At 34.9% G+C, this 12,785-nt stretch overlaps 1 protein-coding gene across 1 annotated transcript in view; it reads right to left on the bottom strand.

Annotated features, from left to right (window-relative positions):
* Positions 1-207: 207 nt before the first annotated feature.
* The window catches only part of TfIIEbeta (transcription factor IIEbeta), a 149,649-nt gene continuing 137,071 nt past the window's right edge, over positions 208-12,785 (bottom strand). Inside the window, exon 8 of the mRNA XM_090412713.1 lies at positions 208-560. Coding sequence (XP_090268839.1) covers positions 456-560 — 105 coding nt within the window. The 3' untranslated portion in view covers positions 208-455. The remainder of the gene's footprint in view (positions 561-12,785) is intronic.

The raw sequence follows: 12,785 nt of genomic DNA, 5'->3' as shown, positions 1-12,785 counted from the left end.
TTTTCCATTTTCTTTATGTCAGGTGTCTTCTAATGACTCAAAAAATTGCTTTCTGCTTCTTACTAAAAAAACTATCTACTGGACCACAGAAGCAAAAAGTGTCTTGTCAAATTATCCTTTTTGAAATGGTCTGCCATTCAAGTATCTTGTCTAGTGCTCAATACTATAGCTGCTCCTACCAGTGATCACTAACTCAGACATCACAAATCAAAAGTATAAGACCTATTTATTCTGCATACAGAAATTTTATATACACCTATAAATATACATTTGTAAAAAGAGATTGTCAAATTAAGAATTCCATTTAATGTCACTGAATCATCATCAATTAACAAATTGACAAGATGAATAATGTATCACATTTCATAAAGGTCGCGCTAAGAATTTGAGAAAATCTTTTTATTTATTATTTTAATTAAGGATACCAACGAATAAAACTTTCTTTCCAATTTCTACTATGTTTCAACATATTCTTCTAATATGTTGCTCATGTGGTCATTAAGTTTCTTGAAATTTCGAGGTCTCTTTGATGTAGGCTTCTTTCTTTTCTGTACAGGAGTCTTGAAAAACAAATTAGAAGAATTATATATAATTCATAATTAGCAGAATACTAAATAAAAATATATTTACTTAATGAGGAAAATGGGCAATTGTAAACTTCTTAGATAATTGCATATTTGCACACACTGTGTACAGTAATGTATACTTCACGCAAACAATACAGAGCATTCTATTAATGTAATTGCACTCAACACTTTTATGATGGCTGCTTTTCTAAGACAGCTTAATTTTTTTCATTGTAAGTAGACACATTTTAAAAAAACAGACAAATTACTTTATTACAAAATATTACACACACACCCCTCAAAGGATGTACTCATGGTTAAGACTTTAGGGAGACAACACACATGTTAAAATAATTACTTTACTTAATATTAGGAAAGTAACATTTGATGTTTCGACCTCTGTATTGAGGTGATCATCAAAAAAAAATATGTATGTATAAGAAACACCCTATATGCTACTGCACTTTAAAAAGGTAAAATGAATCTAAAAGCTGCTTATTAATCTTTTATCTAGCCTGACCTCTAGTGGGAAACGAAAAAAATATATTAAAAAAATAAAATAAAATTCAATTAAAATTAAATAAAATAAAGTTTTGAAAAGAAAAAAAAAGTAAATATAAATATAAATTAAAAACAGAATTACATTAAACTAAAGTCCTCTCATATTGAGATTTCCTTCTGGCTTTGTTCCGGTTGCTATAAGGGTTGTATATGGGTCCTCCACATTCTTGGAATGATTAGTCCATCATTTTTGATCAGGTTTGGATTGTGTTTTAGCATTTCACAGGTTTCTTTAAATTTCTCTCACACCAGGTTTTGGTGCAGTGTAGGGACTTGACGCCTTTCCAGTCAATTCTATAGTATGTTTGGAATGCATGATCTGATAGGCCTATTTTTCCATAATGGAGGTATTTAATGTGTCATTTGTGTTCATCTTTTCTGATTAGGATAGTGCATCCTGTTTCCCCTATGTAGGGTTGATTACATGTACATTGGATTTTGTAAAGGGTGGGCCAGGTGTGGAAGAGGATCTTTGGAAGAACTGATTAAATTTCTTAATTTTGTCATGGGTTTGATGTTTTTTCTGAAATGCCTCTAACATATGGTACGGCTATGGAATTCTTATAATCTGTTTTATTTTTAGTGGTATTTTTATAGAGGATCTTGTGAACTTTTTTTTATTATAGCCATTTTTTACAAATGTATGGTTAATGATTTCGAATTCTTAGTTTAGAGCTTGTTCATTCAAGTAAATAGTTAGTGCTCTGTGTTTGAGGGTGCTTATGACTCCTAGCTTTTGTGTTGGGTGGTGGTATGAATTTTTGTATGTACTGGCTTGGGTGTGTAGGCTTGCGGTAGACTGAGAAGGAGAGACAGCCAGAGGGAAAACGTGTGACGAGTGTGTCTAGAAAAGGAAGAGAGTTGTTGTTTTCGAATTCAATGGTGAATTGGATACGTTTGTGTTATTTGTTCAGGTGGCTAAGGAATGTATTTAATGTTTCACGGCCATGAGGCCAAATGGCAAAAATATTGACATATCTGAGCCAGAATTTGGGCTTTAGGCTGGCCGAATCTAGAATCGTTGCTCAAAGTTTTCCATGTAAAAGTTAGCTATTGGGGGGGGGGGGGAGTAAGTCCATGGTCGTACCTTCTTTTTGTAGGTAAAATTTGTTTTGCTACACGAAATACCCAAAGCAGAGTATGTGGGCAAAGAAAAAATAGAACATTACATATATATAACATCAAGACTACCTTCAAACCCTTGACAAAATTAAGAAATTTACTCAGTTCTTCCACATCTGGCCCACCCAGGGGTTTACAAAATCCAATGTACATGTAACCTATCCAACATAGGGGAAACAGGACACACTATCCTAATCAGACAAGACAAACACAAATGACACATTAAATACCTCCATTATGGAAAAACAGGCCTATCAGACCATGCACTCCAAACATACCATAGAATTGACTGGAAAGGCACCAAGTCCCTACACTGCACCAAAACCTGGTTTGAGAGAAAATTTAACCTGTGAAATGCTAAAACACAATTCAAACCTGATAAAAAATGATGGACTAATCATTCCAAGAATGTGGAGGACCCATCTGCAACCCTTTATACGTTGCAACCGGAACAAGGCCAGAAGGAAATCTCAATACTTGACTTTAGAAATCGTTAAAGATTTCTAAAGTCAATATCTTAACTTTAGAAATCTTTATTAAATAAAATAAAGTTTCTTTACAAAACTTTATATTTTATTTTATTTTATTTTAATTTAATTTTATTTTATTTTATTTTAATTTAATTTTATTTTATTTTTTTAATATTATATTTTTTTTCATTTCCCACTAGAGGTCAGGCTAGATTAGGGTTCCCATAATGTTTTACTAAAATCTGGGACATTCTGAAATTTTTACTTAAAAAACCCGGGACATGTTAAAAATTAAGAACACCAAAAATAAAACTATTATATATGTTGCACTTTAAATTAAATACTGCTATAAACATACAATGACATTAAATCTGCTTTAAAAAAGGATTATTAATCACACACATATTTAATTAGAAAAATATTTATCGCATTTATGGACCTGTTCAAGATTTTTTTTTCTTTTGATATTTGATCATAGAACTCAGCACAAGAGAAATTCTTAAAATATGTCTTTACAATGATTAAAGCTTTTACTGTCTCAATTTTAAGTCTGTTTTTTTTTCATCTGTCCAGAGTGCAGTTATGAATGAAAAAACACGTCAACATCTGCATTAGTTCCTGGCAGTGGTAAACAAAAACTAACTAGGCATTTAATACTCCTGGAATTTATACCCTGCTTTGTAAAACGAGCAAACATTTCACACCATTTATCACTGACACTTTCATCCTTCTGTTCACTCCACACTTCAAATTTGCTTTCACAAAATTTTTTCACACATACAAACTCACCAAATAAGTCCTCTTCATTCACAGTAAAACTTGGTGACACTGTGTGCATGAATATGTAGCTTTCTTGTATGTTCTTCCAAGTCACGGGATCCTTTACATTCAAATTAATCCAATCCATAGACTGAAGAGGTGTGAGAAATGGTGTACACCACTCCTGAATATATTCAACACAGTGCATTAGAAATCTAGTGCATAGCTTTCAAACTTTTCAACTGTTATGTGTCCTTCTTTTTCTAATTCTTTCTTCCTTCCTACAATTTAACCTTTCCACCAGTTTGTTTGTTTCATCCTTCAATTACTGTTATATCTTGCTTTTCAATAAGTTTAATGTTAGCAAAAAAGGTTTTTAACTGGCTGGCAAGGAAATGCAGGAGTGTAATTGAAAGTGGATTTTCAAAGAAATTTTTGAGACTGATGGGACATTAATCAATAGAAAGAAAATATGACTTCAATGAAGAGAACGTGCCAATAACCCTCTGGATTGCAGGCAAAAGAGAGAGCCAGCTACCCAAAACAGTTTTATACTCTGTGTTTGTGAATTCACAAAATGATTTAAGTTCCTCAACTCGTACACAATATATGTGGAAATGTTGGTAAATCGTGTTAATTATTAACTGAAGATCGATAGTTAGGCAATCTGAAGCAGTCTGCACAGCATTATGTATCACATGTGCAGGGCAACCAATTCCAATTAAATTGTTCACAGTGTTTTCTTGCATTTTGAAGTACAGATTATCCTTTCCCTTTCTCTTCTTTCCAAAGTTTGTATTTGTATTATCTGCTAATATAGCAATACCCTTTTTCAGGAGATCTAACTTCTGTAACACTTCCAACACATAAGAAAATAAAAGTTCCGAAGCTTCACCATCTAAATTAACGAACTCAAACACATTCACACCTTTTTCTGGATGATAGTATCTAATGACCAGAGTCACTAATTTCATATCAAAGTGGTTTGATGAATCGATTAGTGCTGATATAAAACGAACTTCTTTTAGCTCTTCCTCAATCTGCTTTGTCGCTAATAGCACAATAACATTGGTTATTATTGCCTTGCACTTTGTTTGCGAACACCTGAATTTATCGTTGAAAAATTTTTTTCTTGATGGTTGTTGTGCAGTCCATGGAGTTAAAGCTGTGGTTATGCATCGCTGTGTGATATGCGAGCCTCCGTAGCTCAGTCAGTATAGACGAAGCCCTTTGGTCGGAAAGCCCTGGATTCGATTCCCGTCAGTGATACGAGGAACTTTTATTTGGTCTTGTTCATCTAAAGGTGAGTTAGCCAGTCCCATATGGAGGTAGGGGTTTATCACCCGGAAACTCGGGTTTTTGGTCCCCCAGAACACAGGCAAACTGGCCCCATGAACACACATGAATTACAGTCATGAATACGTCCCAGCCATATGCTGGTCCTGAGCCCGGATGATATTGCAGGGGGGGGAAAGGAAAGCAATGGTGACCCACCCTGTAAAAATTTCACCAGGAATACTTTGTGGGCAATGCCTACAAAGTCACCTATGGTCGGAAACGACTGAAAGGGAAAATCAGAGCAGACGTGACATGCGAAGGTTGCTTCACGTGCTGCCAGATAACTCTTTTTCCCTTTCACTCTTGGTTTTCACAATTAAAAAATTACTTATACTGCAGCTGGAAGCCTTAATTCGAACAGCAGCTTTATGTTTTTCCGTTTTCACGTGGTTGACTACGTCTGACCGACCACCATGCGAAATGAAAAAATTTACAGTTACATAAAGTACATTCTACATTTTCATCTACACCTTTAATGAAAGGAAATTCTCTTCTAATAATATCATTAATACTGCACTTATGTTTCGCCATTATAGGGGTAGAAAACGATAAAAATTATAACACGCAAAGTATTGATCAAGTAAGATACTGTTACAGAAGCATGGGAAAAAGAACATCGCCATAAGTTACTATTAGTTATTATTATCCTTTCTTTTAAAGTTACACGGTGATCAGCATTCATTTTATCAAAAACACACAATACTTCATAAACACCATCAAAGATATTACATTAGAAAAAGATGATTTATTAGTCAGTTTCAGCATTATAGGGGTAGAAAACTATAAAAATTATACCATGTAAAGTATTGATCAAGTAAGATACTGTTATAACAGAAGCATGGGAAAAAGAACATCGCCATTAGTTACTATTATTCTTTCTTTTAGAGTTACACGGTGATCAGCATTCATTTTATCAAAAAATACACAACACTTCATAAACACCATCAAAGACATTACATTAGAAAAAGATGATTTATTAGTCAGTTTTGACATCTCTGCCTTCTCTTACAGAACAAATTCCCTCCAGATATCATGGCGCTCTTTGCGCATGTATTATGGTCAGGTTATTTGCTATGGCAAAACGCCTTCTACCTACAAAAAGAAGGCACAGCCATGGGCTCGCCATTATCCCCCCCCCCCATTGCTAACTTTTACATGGAACATTTTGAGCAAGCTGCCTTAGGTTCCTCCCCTCTAAAACCCAAAGTCTGGCTTAGATACGTTGATGATGTTTTTGTGATCTGGTCCCATGGCTGCCAGACATTAGACACATTCCTTAGTCACCTAAACAAACAACACAAATGCAAACAATGCACAATTGAAATTGAAAAACACAATATACTTCCGTTTCTGGATACACTTGTCACACGTCTTCCCTCTGGCAATCTTTCCTTCACTATTTACCGGAAACCGACACATACGGGACAATATATACACAAACTCCTAGCACCACCACCCAACACAAAAACTAGGTGTCATCAACATGCTAAAAATCAGGGCTCAGACGATCTGTTCCAATGAACAGGCACTGAAAGATGAATTTAAAATTATCATCAATACTTTACAAAAAAATGGATACAGCCAAAACACTATTAACAAAATTCTCTACAAAACCTCAGTAAAAAACAAAGACAAACCAGACTACAGTAAAACTATAACCATTCCCTACATTAAAGGAACATCAGTCAAAATAAACAAAGTACTACAAAAATACAACCTCAAACCCACCTTTAAACCTCCTGCAAAATTAAAAAGCTTACTCAACTCATCCAAAGACCCACTCCCTCCACTAGCCCACCCTGGAGTATACCGGATTTATTGTACTTGCAACATACCGTATATAGGAGAAACAGGACGCACAATTCCTATCAGACAAAAAGAACATAAACGACACATTAAATATAATAATTATGGTGAAGCTGGCCTTTCTGATCATGCCCTGAATACCTTACACAGAATTGACTGGAAAAGCACTAGCTGTCTACATCGCACTAAAACATGGTATGAACGGAAATTTAAGGAAACATGTGAGATTATTATCAACCACCCCAAACTGAACAATAATGATGGTCTAAAAATCCCAAACATATGGAAGGTATATATTCGACCCACGGAACGTTCCTCACTAGGAACAACTATAAACAGGACTGTAGAAAATCCAGTATCTTAAAAGCAAAAATAAGAATTGTAATACTAAAAATAGGACATCATTGTTTCTGAAAGAAAACCATCTGAAAGAATGTTTATTCCTGTCATCGTAAATAGAATTTAGCCTGATGTAATTTATATATATATATATATATATATTTTAACTAGAGGTCATGCAAGTAGAATAACATGTGATCAAATCATTGTTTCTTTAGCTTACAGTTAATAATGTAACTCAGCTTGTCTTGTATATTGATGCATGCTGCAGATGATGATCTCGATGAAGATCGAAACATTGGGATAATAAAAAGTTTTTAACACGGCTGTAAATTCCATAAATTTTTAAAATGAATTAGTTATTATTAGTTAGTTATATTATTTATAATACTAATGAGAATTATTATAAATAATAAATAAATAAAATTTATTATTATCATCATTCTAATAGAAATTGGTACTAAAAAAGAGATAAAATCCGTTTATCCATTTTTTCCTGAAGGATACTGTTACACCCTGATATCTTAAGAATATAGAATTCTCAGCTATCATGGTGTAACATGAAGAATAAATAAAATAAATTAAAAACCCTGCATAAAAGATAATAGTTGAATTAATTAAAAGAAAAAGAAAGATTCTTGCATCCAATAAAATATATAAAAAATAAAGGTGTTTGTTAAACTAACAAAAGAAAGAATATATTAATATTGTGATATGATTTAAAAGAGAAAATTTAACTAAATAAGACAGAAAATGATTAGTCATAAGAGATGGTATGTGAGAGGCTAGAGATTAAAATATTAAGTGAATTCATAGAAAAAATTTGGAAAGGGAATTAAGTTAGAGGCTAGCGGAAGAAAAACAACAGGCTATCGCTCATGGCCAATTCCCGGATTGAGACATCGTTTGGCTCACCGACCAAAGACGTTTGGCAGAAAAACGCCACCCTAATTGGTAGGTGAAGTAAAAACAAGAAGGGGGGCAGAGAAAAGAAGTTAAAAAAGGTGCCGTTAGGAGAGCAGATATAAAAGGGTTGGAACCCCCCCCCCCCATTCAGGACACACTTTGAATCATATAGATGATTCAAAGTGTGTCCTGAATTATGAAAGTTTAAGACCGTGTAAGCATAGTTCAACTCCAAAAGGAACGTAGGAGTAGCAGATTATCGGAGAGGTTATACCAAGCTAGTTCAATCAGAAAAAGGTAAAGGCCCATATGAAAAACTTAAGAAAGAAAGCTACTGTAAAATATATCTAATGTTAACTAAAATTTGTCTGTAATAAGTATCATTATTCTAATACGGAACTGTTGAAGTGACCAAGGAAAATTTATACTAGGACTTTAGTATCTGACAGAATATATTAAAAGTAAGCTGGCTAGTGTTAATGTTATGTGAATAATTAAGTGTCCTGAGAATTTTGCATGTCTATTGTAATGTATATTATTATTTCGGGCAACTCCAGGAGTCCTTAGACTCATCGAGGGAGGCCCTAAACATCATGTCCACACAACTATGCGATTACATTCTCACAGTATCTATCATACCTTGTCTTGAACTCGTTCACCATCATAGCACCCACAACAGACTCTGGCAGCTTATTCCACTCATTTACCACTCTAAAAGTAAAGAACCCAGCTCTAACACCCCTGCTGACCACGCTCTTGCCCAGCTTCCATAGGTATCCCCTAGTTCTCTCACCACCAGTCCTGATCTCAAAAATATCCTCTGAATTAATCCTATAGAATCCCTTTGGCAATTTGAATGTCTCAATCATATCTCCCATCCTCCGCCTATCAACTAGTTTCTGCAACCCACAAATCTTCAACCTGTTCTCATATGGTTCATTCCATAGACCTGTTATCATCTTAGTCACTCGCCTCTGGATTCTCTCCACCTCCTCCCCATCAAGAAGGAACCGAGGTGACCAAATCTGGGCACAGTAGTCGAGATGAGGTCTTATCAAGGCTCGGTACAGAGGTACAATAACTTGCTGGTCTCTGCTCGTCAAGGTTTTGGTATTTTTCAACAATCAAGTGAGTTGATGAGCTGATTTAGCTACTTTTGCAGTGTGCCCCCTAAACTTCATCTCCCTATCCACCAACACTCCCAAGTCCCTGGCCTCATCAATCTCTTGGAGTACAGTTCCACCAATGTGGTATACTGCTGCTAATCTTTTCACCCCAAAATGCATAACCTTACATTTTGTCACATTAAATTGACATCCATTCTCCTTAGCCCAGAACTCCAATCTATCTAAGTCATCCTGCAAGACTTTGACATCTTCTGCATTCACTATTGCCCTAGCCAACTTTGCATCATCACCGAACAAATGAATTGTTCCACTTAGATCCTTCCCTATATCGTTAATGAACAGATTAAACAGCAGTGGTCCAAGAACAGAACCCTGCGGCACACCACTAGTCACAGGCCGTCTTTTGGACTCTACTCCTGAATAAACTACTCTTTGATATCTCTCCATCAACCAACCACCTATCCACCTCACCAACCCTATATCCATTCCCATATGTTGTAGTTTACGGATTAGTATTCCATGTGGTATCCTGTTAACCGCCTTTGCCAGGTCCAGCAGTATCACTGTAAACCCATTTCCCTTATCCAGTTCAGCCATCACCTTGTTATAAAACTTGAGCAAGTTACTGAAGCATGATCTACCCTTCACAAAGCCATGCTGTCCCCTGTACAGTATCTCGTTTTCATCAATCCATTCCTGTATTTTTCCCTCGACTACTTTCTCTAAGACCTTGACAACGACTCCTGATATGCTGATCGGTCGGTAATTTGCAACCGTAGTCTTGGATCCTCCTTTATGCAGTGAAACTATTTTCCCCTCTTTCCACACCTTCGGGACTAAGCCAGACCTGAGACTCAGATTAAACAACATGGTCAAGGGCACTGATAATTCTTTAGCCGCTTCACGCAATACCCGTGCCGGTATACCATCCAATCCCAATGTATAGGAAAGTTAAAATGTCATAGTTGTGTGTTAGTGCAGTAAAAGGTTTAGGTAATCTACTTAAGTTTGAATAGTTAAATAGTGTGAATTAATCTTATATGTCCATGTCACATGAAGTTATGTGTTGAATTGTTATGGCGGCATGATCATAATACCCATTATAGGATCATAGCCTGATTACTTGTAATAAGTTAATGTTAGTTTGTAAGTATTTAGTTTAGCATTGAATTGTACCATGTTAAAGTTTTTAATAAACCTTTGTTCAATGATAAGAAAAGTTGTCTGAAATTTCTGTCCAATGCACTACTTGAAAAATACTGACCTAATCACGCGGGAAATTAATGTGTTAAGAAACAAGATAAAGTGTCACGACTGCAACATAGTTACACTTTCTGACATATTTTAGTTCTTTCTCCTTGTTTTTGTATATAATATCTCAAACTAAATATCCCAAAAGGCGCAGTATAAATACAAATATTAGGGGTACTAAGGGGAAATAACTTAAGTATTAGAAAATTTTTGGTGATATTTCGAGCATAGATAATAGTAGAACATAGATAAGAGGAAAATACTAGATAGAAAAAAAATCGTAAAATGGAACACAACAATACTTATAAAAGCGGGACTTTTGGAATTAACTCGGGACATTTTTATAAAAAAAGGGACTGTCCCAGGACGAATGGGAACCCTAGACTAGATAAAAGATTAATAAGCAGCTTATATTCATTTTACCTTTGTAAAGTGCAGTAGTATGTAGGGTGATTCCTATACATACGTATTTTTCTGATGATGACCTCAATACAGAGGTCGAAATGTCAAATATTACTTTCCTAATATTAAGTAAAGTAATTGTATTAATACGTATCATGTCTCCCTAAATTCTTAACCATGAATGTTGACCACCGTATAACCTTAAAAGAAAGAATTCTCAAAGGATGTACAGGAGGCTACAATAATAATACGTGCCAAGTTTGCATTATTCTGATCTTCCTATCGACTATTTTCTTCCAAATTTGTCTTATCTCTCAAGACTCTAAATATTGTCTTAGAAGACTAAATATCTTATATTTAGTCTTCTAACTGCATCAACCCATCTAGATAACAATATTCTCATGGTATTTGCCTGGAATCAAACACATTTTTCTAACCTTTCCAGGATCTCTTATTCTGTTTATGTAACCATATTATCTCATAGATCTATAGCTAATATAAGACCATATTAGCTCTTCTCACAAATTAACACCTGAATGTTAATAATGTCAAATTCTTTCCTAATATAGTCACTTTTAATATGATTTAGCCATTAACGCATCTGTTCACTTAATTTTTCTCAGAATTATCATATCTATAATCGTTGATCCACTGTTTTACTTCTAAACCAGTTCTCAGATCTATAAGTTATTATAGATCGGAGTACTGTCTAAGATACAGCTAGCTAAGAGTTTGTTTTGATTAATTTCTTTTATTTGATATACATTCATTCCCATTATGCCATATTTGCTAATTTTTTCTGTCGTAAATTTCAAGATTTAATTTTCCATCTTTACTAAAACTTGTGCTCAATAGTTAAGAGCTGAAATGTTTTACTTGTTTCTATAGGTTTTCCATTAAGGATGCAACTGATGTTTTCACTGTTTCCAAGTCTGTCTTTTTATTGCTGGTTTTAACACCAAATTTGAGAAAGCAGTTATTCAAATTTAGTTAGGAATCCTGCAGAATTATACTGAATTTATTTATGAGTATTACATCATCTGCATAAAGTAGAGCTGAGATAAATAATGTTTGATAAACATTAGCGCAATTGAAAGAACGATGGCACGTTACTCATTTTGGTTGGAAAAAGACTTAGGTTTGATTCTTGACAATGCGAGTAATCTTTATATGGGATTTTTTCAATTGAAGGTGAGTTCATACAGAGGTAGCAAGGTTTTTCCTCCTGGAAATTCAGGATTTTAATCCTGCATACAGGCAAATCAACCTTGAGAACAAATGCAATTTACAAACAAGAAATATAAGTGGTGGTGGTGGTGGGAAGTAGATGGTGTTGTGTGTAGATGATTATGGTAGAAGCAGTTCTGTGTAGTTGGTGAATTAAGTGGTGGAGACAGAGAGAGTTAGATTAGAGTGACCTTCCCTGGACTCCTTGGAGGTGTCACATAATAACTGAGATAGCTTGCACCCTTATCTCACAACCGAATTCACAATTAAACCATATTCCTGTACTTCCTTCAATTTTAACTACTGAATTACAACTCGAATACAGATTATGTACTGCTCCATATCAATATTTATGGAGGTTGTAGAAGACGTCAAAGAAAGTGTTAAGGATATGGTTAAGTTCAATAGTTAGGGCATTGTTATCTGAACTGATTAATTTTGTCCTGTTATATTATGATTTTTATAATTCCATAATGTTGAGGAGGGGCAGATGATTGCTGGTGAATGTATCTACTTGTATGTGTAGGTTTTCTGTAAACAGAGAAAGTCAGGGATCCATCAGGCTGGCATGCAATCAGAGTGTTTAGGAAAGGGAGACTGTTGTTGTTGTTTTCCTTTTCCAAGGCAAACTGGATCCTGGCATGTTGATAGTTTAAGTGTGTTGAGAAATTATAAAGTGTATCCAGGCCATGCAGCCAAATAGTGAACATATCATCCACATAGCGTAACCAAACAGTGGGAAAGTTTAAACTTTTTCTTCAAATGCCTCCATAAAGAAGTTGGCCAGGGGTGGAGAACCCACGACTGTCCCCTCTACCTATTTGTAGAATTTTCCTTGCAAAACAAAATAGTCTAAGATCATGGTGAACTGAAATAGGGCTGAGACATCAGGAGGAAATTTGGCTTGGATG

Source organism: Typopeltis vanoorti, chromosome 23, assembly GCF_054136105.1.
Source record: "Typopeltis vanoorti isolate ZY-2024b chromosome 23, IOZ_Tvanoo_1.0, whole genome shotgun sequence".
In the NCBI taxonomy this organism is placed as follows: Eukaryota; Metazoa; Arthropoda; class Arachnida; order Uropygi; family Thelyphonidae; genus Typopeltis; species Typopeltis vanoorti.
This window is presented reverse-complemented; position numbering and strand designations above follow the sequence as displayed.